The sequence below is a fragment of the Trichosurus vulpecula genome, chromosome 9 (genome assembly GCF_011100635.1).
Source record: "Trichosurus vulpecula isolate mTriVul1 chromosome 9, mTriVul1.pri, whole genome shotgun sequence".
In the NCBI taxonomy this organism is placed as follows: domain Eukaryota; kingdom Metazoa; phylum Chordata; class Mammalia; order Diprotodontia; family Phalangeridae; genus Trichosurus; species Trichosurus vulpecula.
The window spans coordinates 43,217,473-43,230,078 of record NC_050581.1 but is presented as its reverse complement, the minus strand read 5'-3'; the positions used below and the strand labels follow the sequence as shown (position 1 = coordinate 43,230,078).

Genomic DNA, 12,606 nt, shown 5'->3' with positions numbered 1-12,606 from the left:
CTCTACAAGACAAATTTTTTCATAGTTAAGAACTACTAACCACAATGGAATCGTATATTTTCTACATTTTTCAACTATGTGATGGTCAAGATGTAGTCTACTGCGGAATGGTTTGAATGCCTATCTCTTCAGTTCTATTACATTTATCAACGATGCTCAATACGTGTTGATTATTTTCATGATTTTACACAGATAGGAAAGTAGGTATACGGGTTAATAGTAAGAGAGGCTCTATTTGTTCTGAGCAGTAATAAAGTTGGAGATCTTTTTTATTTCTTCATAATTTTACCATCTTCTTCTGCTTCAAATACTTGAGACTTGATCTTTCAACGTCTTCCTATCTGTCACCTCCAGCATGGGCTGTTTCTATGTACACTCAATCTAGTCCAGCTGTCTTTCTCAAATTTGTCTGCTTTAGTGTTGTTTTCACTTCTTCTATAAGTACATCTGGAATTGTGATGTTAAAATCCAATTATAGTCATTCCACTAACTGTGACACTATAAAGATTTTATTTTAAAAACCTCTGCAGAAGTTTTCTAACTTTTATTTCTTTGCTACCCTCACAGTTGTCCTTCAGTGCTCTGTAAATGACTTTGCTTAATTGAATCTCTCAACAAGCTTTCTTTTTTTGGGAAAAAAAATTTTTTTATATATATTCAGCAATAATCTTCTTTCATGTACCAACTCCCCTCCTCTACCATGAGAACAAAAGAAAAAAACCTGTTAGAAACATATATAGCCAAGTAAAACAAATTTCACATTGGCCATTCTGCACTTCAGGTCTTTTATCTCTCCATCAGGAGGCAGGTGGTAGGTTTCATCACTAGTCCTCCGGAATCATGGATAGTCACTGCACTAATCCCAGTTCCCAATTCTTTCCAAGTTGTTCGTCTTTACCGTATTGTCACTGTTTAAATTGTTCTCCTGGTTTTGTTCACTTCAATCTGCATCAGTTTAGACAAGTCTTCCCAGGTTTCTCTGAAGCCATCTCCTTCACCATTTCTTAATCTATCATTACTCGTTCATCCATTTCCTAATTTATAGGCACCTCCTCAGATTACCATTCTTTGCCACCTCAATAAGAGCTCTAAATATTTTTGTACATAAGTTTGTTTAGCTTAGGACCAATCACTCCATTAATCTATCCTCTCTCTAATTCACCCTCCCCACCTTATCCTTCTCCCCTACTGCCCTCGAGTGAACTGTACTTCTATGCGCGTGCGTGCGTGCGTGCTGCGTGTGTGTATTCTTTCATCCTTTCACCAGTTCAGATAAGAGTGAGGTTCAGGTGCCAGCTTCTCCCGCCACTCCCTCCTTTTTGTTTATTTGCGCACCTGATCATGGGAGATAATTTTCTCTAACCTTCTTTCCTCTCTACCCCTACCCCCAACATTATATTCCTCTTCCCACTCTTTCCATTTTTCTCTTAAGATCAAGACATAGCTGAATTACTCCTACACGTTAGACTCCCTCCATGACCCCTAGTGATGACAGGGTTCAGACCTCACATGTCACCTCCATATATCTGAGCGTAAGGAGTTTACTCTTGTTTCATCCCTTTCCACTGTTCATTAATGTTTACGTTTTTGTTTCTCTTCAGCCCTGTGTTTGAACTTCAGAGCTTCTCTGCAGCTCTGATCTTTTTATCAGGAATGCTTGGAAGTACTCTGTTTCATTAAAGATCCATTTTTTCCCTTGAAGCATTATACTCACTTTTGCTAGGTAAGTTATTCTTGATTATAAACCCATTTGCCTTCTGGAATATTGTATTCCAAGTTCTCCAATCCTTCGTAATGGTAGCTGTTAAATCATATATGATCCTGACTGTGGCTCCTCACTACTAGAATTCCCTCTTTCTGGACGCTTGTAGTGACAGAAGCTCTGGATTTGGGCTATGATGTTCCTTCGAGTTTTCATTCTGGTGTTTCTTTCAGGAGGTGATCATTAGATCCTTTCTATTTTGCTCTCTGGTTCTAAGGGATCCGGGTAGTTTTGAGATTTCTTTGAAATAGGATGTTAGGTTCTTTTTTGGTCATGGTATTCAATGATTCTTACATTGATTCTTAAATTTTTTCTCCCTGATCTATTATCCAGGTCAGCTGTTTTTGCTATCACACCTTACATTTTCTTCTAATTTTTCAGTCTTTTGACTTTGTTCTAATGTTTCTTGTTGTCTTATAGAATCACTGGCTTCCTTTTGATTCATTCTAATTTTCAGGGAGTTTGCTGCTTAGTCAAGATTTTGTACCTCTTGTGCCAACAAACTATTAATTTTCTTTCCAATTCTTTTTTCTGTAATTCTTATTTTCCATTTTTTTTCACAAGCGCTCTCATTTCATTTATTAAAAAAAAGTTTTTTTAGCTTTTTAAAAAAATAATTGAACTCTTGCTTCATCTCCTACAGATGGGCTTGGAATCAGAAAAACCTGAATTCAAATCCAGCCTCAGACATTTAATAACTGTGTAATCCAGGGCAAGTCACTTAACCTGTTTGCTTCAGTTTCCTGAACTGTAAAATGGGGTTAATAACAGCACTTATCTCTCAGTGTTATTCTGAGGATACAAATGAGATAATATATGTAAAAGAACTTAGCACAGTAACTCTATAAACGCCTATTCTTTTCCCTTTCCCCTCCTCCAGTTGTTTGTGCCCAAGCTGTGTTTTTCTCTAAGGCATTGCTTACATATGTTTTGGAGTCATTCTCTTCTGCTTTTATGTCTTCAGTTTCCCTGACACTATAATAATAGCTCTTTATTGGTATGTAATAATATGCATGTATGTTGTCTTCTCCATTAAGCCCCTCGAAAGCAGAGACTATTTCACCTTGTCTTTGTATCTCCAGTTATCACAGTGTCTGGCACATAGTGAAGGTTTAACAAATGTATGTTAGTTGATTCTGGGAGCTTCTTACCAATCAATCTTTATTAATCACCTGCTATATCTTGGGCATTGTGCTAAATGCTGGCAATACAAGAAGAGGCAAAAGACAGTCCCTGACTTCAAGGAACTCAAAGTCCAATGGGGAAGACAAAAAGCAAACAAATATACACAAAGCGAGCTATATACAAGATAAATAGGATATAATTAACAGAGGGAAGGCACTAGAATTGAGAGGTTGGGGAAAACTTCCTTTAGAAGGTGGGACTTTAGTTGGGATTTGAAGGAAGCCAGGGAAGTCAGCAGTCGGAGAAGAGGAGGGAGAGCATTCCAGGCACACAGCTTAGAGATGAGAGTGTCTTTTTCTTAGAACAGCTAGGAGGCCAGCGCAACTGAATCAAAGAGTACAAGTCAGAGAGTAAAGCATATGAAGACTGGAAAGGTAGGACAAGGGCTAATTTATGAAGGACTTTGAATGCCAAAGAGGGCATTTTATATTTGATCCTGGAGGTGACAGGGAACCACTGGAGTTTACTGAGAGGGGTGGAGGTGGAATGTGACATGACAGGACATTCCCTTCAGGAAAATCACTTTAGTAGCTGAATGGAGGATGGACTGAAGTAGGTAGAGACTTGGGACGGGCATCTTACACACAAAAGTAGATAAAAACCATTAAACTGTATTTGGATCATAGACAAGCTTGCTGCCCTGTTGATGGAAGTGAAAATCACAACAGTTAGAAAAAGCTTTTGTCTAGTCATCCCACTACTAGACCCTATAATAAAGATGATAAAAGGGGGAAAAATCTGTACAAAAGTATTTAGTGCTGCTAGTAAATGTCTTAGAAAATAACAAAGAAACATGTAAAGATATATTAAATGATACAAATTGAAGAAAACAATTAAAAGAATATATACGTGTATACACACACACACATCCCTGATCCCAGTGCTCCAAGAGATGTTATTTCATTAATGTGGTCATTCCTTCCAACAATGTACATCATAGACCATCCATGACTGACTGTCCACCTTGTGCACTTCTTACCTACAAATCTCTATACAGGAGGTCTAAACTAATAATGGGGTGGGGGGGGGAGAAGTAGGAGAGATGAAGAAGGGTTAAAGTTCTTCTAATTCTCTTCATTTTGTGGGAATATTAATGTAGTATGAGGGATGTACATTTATTGTGCTTCATTTTGCTACACGATCAGCCTATCTTCTCCAGTCAACAATTTTCTAATGACATCCTTCATATGGCTATTCTTGCATAACTCTATTTGTAATGTGTAGCAGCATATTGATGGCCATCATGTGTTTTTCCATTGCTTTTGGGAGATCCTTAAGTTCAACTCTTCAGAGACTGAAGTATGCTATGACTACTGTTATTATATATCACTGGAAGAACCATAGTGTTAAAGAAAATTGGGTTTTTGTTTCAAGGACAAGTTTTGGGTCATTAAAAGAAATGTGCAATCTGTCAAAGGTAGGCCACCCTAGCCTATTCTATACCTGCACACATTTGACAAATACTACTTTAAAAAAGGCAAGGACACTTTACAATAAAGAGTCATCATTATTTTGTTATATTTTATATTTTTCTTTTATTAAAATATTAAAAAAATACCCTGAGTTTATGGTTTCATTTGCAATTTTGTACTTTGTTTGTAATTTTACTGGGATATATTGGGGAATGAAGACAATGTAAAAAACAAGAGATTTCTAAAAAACTTTAATTTAAAAAAATGTGGAAAGGATCAATATTTCACACCAAGGTTCTCAATAAGACTATACTATAAATAGCAAATGATGCTTCATCTTTAAAAATCATAATTAGGTCTGTGTTTTTAACTAATACAATCACAAAGAATAGAAATCATACCAGCAGATGTTACCAAAAGGTCTTAACTCTTTTATTATACCACCTTTGACTTATACATGTACTTCGAGTATGGAATTTGACTTCTCAGTATGAATTAACAAATGAAATAATAATAACTAGCATTTATGTAGTACTTTAAGGTTTATAAAGCATTTTATAAACATTTTACTTTACCCATACAACAACCCTGTAAGGTAGGTGGTGTTATTCCGATTTTATAGATGTGGAAATTGAGGCAGAGGTTAAGTGACTTGCCCAGGGTCACATAGCTTATAAGTGTCAAGAGGCTGGATTTGAACTCCTATCTTCCCAACTCCAGGCCCAGCGCTCCATCAAACATGCCGAACTGCCTCCGTAATGGAACCAATTTATCATCTTCTTTATGTCCCCTTTTCTCCACTCACATAACCATGGTGGCCTAATGAAATTCTTTGGGGTGGTCTCTATGCCTCATCTCTCCCCACTCCGATCTTTCATTCATCTTTCATTCAGCTGTCAAACTTATTGTCCTAAAATGCTGGTCTGCCCATGTCATACCTCCCCATACTCAATAAACTCCAATAACTTCTTATTACTTCCAGGTTGAAATATAAATGCTTCTGTTTGGCTTTTAAAGTCTTTCATAATCTGATCCCTTCCTATCTTTCCAATATTTCTGTACTTTACTCCCTTCCATGTACTCTACCATCTGGAGACACTGGCTTCCTTGCTGTTCCTCAAACAAGACACAATATCCTGACTATGTCTTTTCTTTTATAAAAAAAATGTATTTTATTTTCAGTTTCAAATTCTCTCCCTCCTTTTTTCCCCTTCCCCCACCCATTAAGGCAAAAAAAAAATCCATTTACAAATACTTAATGCAAAACAAATTCTCACAGTACGAAAGAAAGAGAGAAAGGAAAGAAGGAAGGAAGGAAGGAAGGAAGGAAGGAAGGAAGGAAGGAAGGAAGGAAGGAAGGAAGGAAAGATGACTCAATATGTTCTGAATCAATTAGCTCTCCATCCAGAGGCAGAAATCATGTTTTATCATGGGGAGTTTGGAATGTGGTTAGTCACTGTGTTTTGGTCAGTCTTTCGAAGTTTATTATCTTTACAATATTGTAATTGTATAAATCTTTCTCCTGGTTCTGCTCACTTCACTTCGCAGCTCACATAAGTCTTCCCAAGTATTTCTGAAACTATTGTGAAATTATTCCCATCACCATTCTTACTGCACAAAAGTACTCCATTCCAATTATAAACCACAACTTGTTCAGTCATTCCCTAACTGATGAGCTTCCTCTCAGTTTCCAATTCTTTGCCTCACCAAAAAAAGCCTGTTATAAATATATTTGTACATATCAGTCCTTTTCAACTCCTTCTTTGATCCCTTTGGGTTACAGACCTACTAGCAGCATCATTGGGTCAAAGAGTATGCACCATTTAATTGCTTTTTGGGTGAGGTTCCAAATTACTTTCCAGAATAACTAAACTAACTCACAGTTCTACAAACATGAGGACTTCAATACAGGTATTCCAGCTGTCCACAAAGCCAGCAGGCGGGCCTTAGGTCAAAAACTGATCAGTTAAATGGAGAGTAGGAAGACAGGTTGCATTCCACCCATCCTGCCATAGTTAATCCATGGGTTTGTTTCCAACACAACCACACCAACCACTTATGGGTCAACACTCCTCAAACCACACCTTCCTTGGAAGTTTCCCTTGGCTGTCCTGATGCAGGCCCACACTCTGCCTTGCAGTTATCGAGCTACCACAGATGGGCAGACTCTGTGCTTTCACATAATGGGCACTTCCCCCATACTCCCTCCTCTCCCCAGAAAGGAGTGAGTAGCACAGGATGGGTCAGGATGTACATCACAGATCTCATTACGATTACTTTCCCCATCTTCACTGCTCCCCCAAGCCCACCATGCAGCTTCCAAATTTCTTTATTTCCATCAAAAGCACCAGCATCCTTCTAGTCTCCCCAGTAATCCTTAACTCCTCACTCAAACGAAAGTGCCAAATCATTCAACTGGCAAACCTTACGTCCTTTTCTTACTCCGCATCCTTCTTCACCTCTTTGGATCATTTGACACTACTGACCATTCTCTCTTCTTGGTATGTTCTTGCTCCTCTCCAGTTTACTGACAAGGATTTTGTGTGCCACCTATAAAGACATGTATCTGTATACACAGAAAATTTGGAAATAGAATTTTCTGGTTTAAAAATCCTCCAACTAATTTCTTTGGATTCTGAACCCATTTGTTAAAAACAAAACTGCAGTATATTTTGAATAGTTTTTAATAATAAATGAGGGAAGGAAAATTATTGGACGAATTTCAACAAAACCTTTTGAATAATTGTCAATTGGTACTGAAAAATCAGTATCACGATTCAGTAACTACAGCTGACAAGGCACTTTTCCCATTTGGATCTACATGTTTTTGTGAAGTATCTTTTTCAGCTGCAACAGCTATTAGACCAAGTATCAAAATAAACTGGACTTAGAACTAGACCTTCAAATCACAGCAGTAAAAGGGTTAAACCAAGATTTTAAAAAGTAACAAAGCATATCACATTGCTCTTACTGAAAACATCATTGTTAATAATATTTTAGAGTAAAAAAGGGTTTTGCATCATTAATATTTTTAAAATTTCTTTTGTCTTTTTCTCATTTGTCTAAGTTTTATAATGTGCATAATTACTAGTAGCCACATAATTTATAAATAAGTACATACACATATGTTGGAGTCTGCTCAAAAATTTTTTACCAATAGAGTATATAATTCAAATACTTTAGAAACTACTCACTGTTAAACCACACGGCCCTGCCCTCTTTGCTAACATTTATAATTACTTTAAGGCTTATATATCGTTTTACATTTATTATCTGATCCTTGGTCAGGTCTTTTTTTGTGCAATAGACCCAAGTTCTGTATTAAAAAGATTACCTACTGCCTAGTATCATAATTCCTAGTCTAATCAGCCCTACAACTACTGCCCAAGAGGGCAAGAATCATTTTATCCTCTACAAGTACCAAACAATATCTTTTAAGTAGCAGGCTCCACCCCCACTCCCCCCAAAATGGATGATTTTTTAATTAACTGAAGCAAATACTTTTTTTTTCCTGTAGAAAGAAAATTGATCTGAAAACCAGGAGAGCTGAGTTGTAATCCTTTTTCTACTATGAACTAGCAGACCTTGGGGTAGTCATTCTACCTTTCTAGGCCTCATCTGTAAAATAAAGATGGTTATCTGGCTGATCTTTGCGGTCCCTTTCACCTAAGAAAAAAATAAAAACCAAATCAAAACCCTACGATTCAAAGTTACAGTGGAGTCATGATTAGCGGGCAATACAAAAATTCAACTCCTCTCCCTTAACGTAAAGATAAGGCAATAAACTCTTGGCATTAAGAATTGTGTATGATATTTGCAGTCCACCAGTTTTCCACACTGCCCAGCCTTCAGTTTAGCGCTAACATATCCTTTCAGGGCCTTCATAAAAAAGGAAAGGAATCTGGGAGAGTCTTTGAAGAAGCAGGAAAATCACACAATCCACAACCCTGGACAGGAAGTTTTCTGCAATAGATAAGACTTACAAAGCCAAACAAGCCATCTTGACTGATTTCAAGGCTGTTTCGAGATTTGCTTTTGGTTCTAAGCTATTTTAAAGGCAATTTCTACTGTCAGGTAATGGTCAGGAACATTCCACTCAGGCAGGTGCTACAACACTTTATATGGTGGTAGCACAAGGAAGAGTACTTCATAATGAAAGCCCAAAGGAGCAACTGTACTACAAACAAAGATGAGTTTGAACCCTATATCCTCTACCAAAGACAATGAAAATTAGCTTAGTACTAATTATTCAGATAAGGAGAATTAAAATTACTCTTTTGGAGATGGGTACTCAACACATTAACAATTAAAATGAGCCTGTCTCTTTAAATCGGCAAAGTAAAACAACATCCAAGAGTTGTTCGAGGATGGAATTGAATAAGGAAACAAACAGCAGGGTACCCTCTCATAATAGATGGTCCTAGAAGAAAATTTAGATATAGCATTAAATATATATGTACAGTTTTACAACTTTAAAATAATGGGTTTTCTAAACTAAGAACTCAACTCAACAAGCATTAAATTTGATAACTATAAGCAAGGTTCTGTGTTAGGTACTGAGTACTAAGAACCCACCAAAAATTCCCAGGAAACAGTTCCTGGCTTTAAGGAGCATATAATATGTAAGCAAGTAAATACATGCAAGATGATTTGAGAAGACAGTACTAAGAACTGGTTATTAGAAAAGGTTTCCTGTAGGAGCTGATATATTTGCTTTTCTTTTTTTCCAAAATTACATTAACTGAGTTTATATAAGTTTTTAAAAAACCATTTGATGAATGAGGTAAATAACACTAGGCTTTCTGTTTAAAATAGGATCATTAAAGAATGATCTAACTTTAATTTTAAAAAATGATCTAAATCTATGATCCTATAGCAATTCTATTACCTCAAGTGAACGTGGAGGTTGGAAGCAAAGAGCTATTCAAATCTTCACACTACCGCTGCTGCGATCTGCACTTTGAGACACAGTCAAGAATATCTCCTTTCTGCATACTTAATAATTGTGTACATTTATAGAGAAAATCTCTGCACAACAGGCCAACTGTTACTCCTAATCAAGTGCCTCCCCAGTACAAGAAGCAACCCAGGTTTGGCATAGAAAGCCCTTCACGATCTAGCTCCAACTCGGATCTTACAGGTGCCTCTTTTACATAGTCTACATTCCGATCGAACTGTCTCCAGGTACAAGCCACACTCTATCTCCCACTTCTGTGCCTTCGTACAGGCCGTTTCCCTGGTCGGGAATGCTCTAACAACCCTCCCCTCCCCCCACTCTCTTCCAAGACTTTATTCAGAGGCCTCTCCTGATTGTCCCAAATGATAACCGTCCGCATCACTTCATATCTGTTTTGTCTACATCCTGTACTTTTTGGTTTGTAAAAAGTTGTATCCCTTCAGTAAAACTTAAACTCCTAGAAGGCAGGGAATAATTGGTTTTTGTCTTTGAGTCTCCAGCATCTAGCAAAGTGTCTGGAAATTAGCAGGTGCTTAATAAATAGAATAGGGTGAACTAGGATAGAGACTGGACTGTGTAACTTCACTGGTATATAGCGACTCCTCAATGAGGCAGGTGGTACCTCTCCGGAAAACTCAAGTCTGAGAAAGCCTTCAGGAGCACTGACTGCTTAAGTGACTTACTTGCCCATAACCGTGAACGTGTATGTAAGACGCAGGAAGTGTATACAGATATTCCAGGCTTGACAGCCAGCTCACTACCCATTAAATCGGCACTGCTGATTAACTGATTCAAAGGTTGCAGATAAGGAAAATGAGGCTCCTAAAGGTCAAATGACTTGTCCAATACACTATAAGTAAGTAAAGAGGTCAGGACTCAAACCCAGGTGTCCCAACCCTGAGATTAATACTCCTTTCATGACACCCTTGACAAAATTATGTCATGAGGAATTGCTGACTTTAGATAAGGTTCTCTATTACTTGGCAGAATACAGAGAATTAAGTACTCTCTTCAAGGATGTTATATTCGTAATTCACATACAAACCGGCTTCATACAGAAACTTCCCACACATTCAGAATCTCTAAAGAATGCTGAAACTTTTTGCAGGCAACAGCCTAGTAAGACACTACCTCTTCAAATTCTCAGTGGATAGCACAAGATCTATCATTACGACCAATTAACTTTTATCAAACACCCACACTGATCTAAGTACTAATCAAATGGTGAGAAAGCAATATTTGAAGTTGGGTCCTAAACTGGAGACTGGAGATCTGGCCTAAAAAAACACTAGACTTGCAAGTAAATCATCCTAGTCCCCTATACCTCACTGAATTATACACAAGCCCTCCCATAGTTTGTTCTCTCTCCCTTAAGACCTGTGCAAAATATAATTAACGGAGGAGAAAACTTTCACACTGAATAGCTTCTTACCATCCCTTTACTCCACCACGGGTGATGCCCAGGTAAAAAAATGAAACTGTGAGCAGTAAAAGTTGAAGGATGGCCTGAACATTTTCATTTAGCCAGAACCACGATGTTATAATATTCACCAATGAAACAGCTTAAAAATGAGACGTTATTTTCATTTTGTTTCCCTTCTGCAATGATTATTCAAAACTGACAACATATCACTGTGTGGGCATACCTGGTACATAGTAGGCACAATGGCTGGCACTACTTGTACAATTACTCCCTCCAATGTTCTTATGACTTGTAGGACAAGTCTACAAGGACTATTTCGGCATCTGAACTTATAAGGAAGTAAACTAATTTTTAAATTTAAATTAGGTGAAAAAAGTCACTAGAACGCTGGTAATGACTACAGAGCCAACACACGTAAAAATCTGGTCAGTAGCAAGAATCTCTCAGCAAAGGGGTGCGAATACTTTGAGGGAAACAAAATTGTAGGTACCTACTGCTAGTTAAGTAGTGACTAATTGTAGGTACAGTTTTAAATAAATACAAAATTGATTCTCATTCCCAACTCCTAGCCTCCGTTTCATCTGATGAGATCTGAACTGAAAGAGAAGATGAGGGGGGGATGCACGCTCTGTTTCCGATTTTGTCAGAATTTCTTTTTTCGGCACGTGGGTCTCTGAGCTGCTCTTTCCTTGGGGGGGGGAGGGTAGGTGGGAGGAACATGGGAGGCTCTGGGACGTCAGCAGCCACAGCGGCGACCCCGAGGTTGTGTCTCATGATCCCAGGAACAGACAGCCCTTTCACTAACCCATTCCTCCATGACTAGAAAGGAGGGGAAGATGGGGAGCTCGTATGCCTCCAACCCGCCCCTCCCTTGCTTCCAGTGCCTTCCCTCTATTGATTATTTCCAATTTATCCCGGACCACATAGCTCCTTTGCATGTGGGCTCCCCTGTAGACTGGGAGCTCCCCGAGGGCAGGGATTGTGTTTGACCTTTCTTGCTCTCTCCCCAGAACTTAGCCCACTAGGTGCCCGGGGACCCGTGCACAGTAGGCGCTTAATCTATGTCTCCTGATTGACTGACAGACTGATGGACACCTCGGCTTCCCAGTTCTGCAGCCCGTCACGTGCTGACACGGCGGTCAGACCCAAACGAGCGCCCATGTGCCGCCCCCCGCCGCGCTCCACAGCCCCGCAGAGCGAGGGCAGCCCGGGGGAGCTCGTACCCGCCGCCGCCGCCGCCCGTGACGCACGCCGTGGGCTCACAATCCGAACAAACCGCGCAGCCCGGGCCAGCCCCGGCCAGACAGCACTCGCAGCCCATTCGACCCGCAGCCCCCTCCTCGGGAACAGCCCCGCCCCCCGCCCGACCCGGGCCCCGACGCCAGTCCGGGCCGGCAGCCGCCGCCCCCGGAGGAAGATCGTCCCGGCGCCCGGGTAATCAACGAGCGCCTCCCGGGAGGCGTGAAGCGGGGTCTGCCCTCCGGCGGGGCAGGGGGCCCGCCTCCCCTCGGCTCTGGCTCCCCACGAACCTTGTCCAGGGAGATGTCCATGACTCGGGACGAGCCGCGGGCTCCGAGGGCAGCCGGACGGTCCCGCGTCCCACTTCCGCCTCCTGCGCCTCCGCTGCCGTTTCCACGCTGGCAGCGCTGACGTCCCAGCCAATCCTCCATGGGGGGGGTGAGGGGGGTGGGGGGGAAGGAGGAAGGAGGGGGAGAAGGAGGAGGAGAAGGGGAGAGGGAGGAGACGAAAGAATGTCCAGAAGGGGGCGGGGCGGACCTGAGCGACGCGGAAGTGGGTGGAGCCATTCGGCTTTCCAGGTCGGTGACGTCAACGTGACCGTCTTTACTATTCGTGGACCCGAAGGGGG

At 40.3% G+C, this 12,606-nt stretch overlaps 1 protein-coding gene across 1 annotated transcript in view; it reads right to left on the bottom strand.

Annotated features, from left to right (window-relative positions):
• The window catches only part of PDXDC1 (pyridoxal dependent decarboxylase domain containing 1), a 57,444-nt gene extending 45,045 nt beyond the window's left edge, over positions 1–12,399 (bottom strand). The window contains exon 1 of the mRNA XM_036738084.1: positions 12,269–12,399. Coding sequence (XP_036593979.1) covers positions 12,269–12,289 — 21 coding nt within the window. The 5' untranslated portion in view covers positions 12,290–12,399. The remainder of the gene's footprint in view (positions 1–12,268) is intronic.
• Positions 12,400–12,606: the final 207 nt, after the last annotated feature.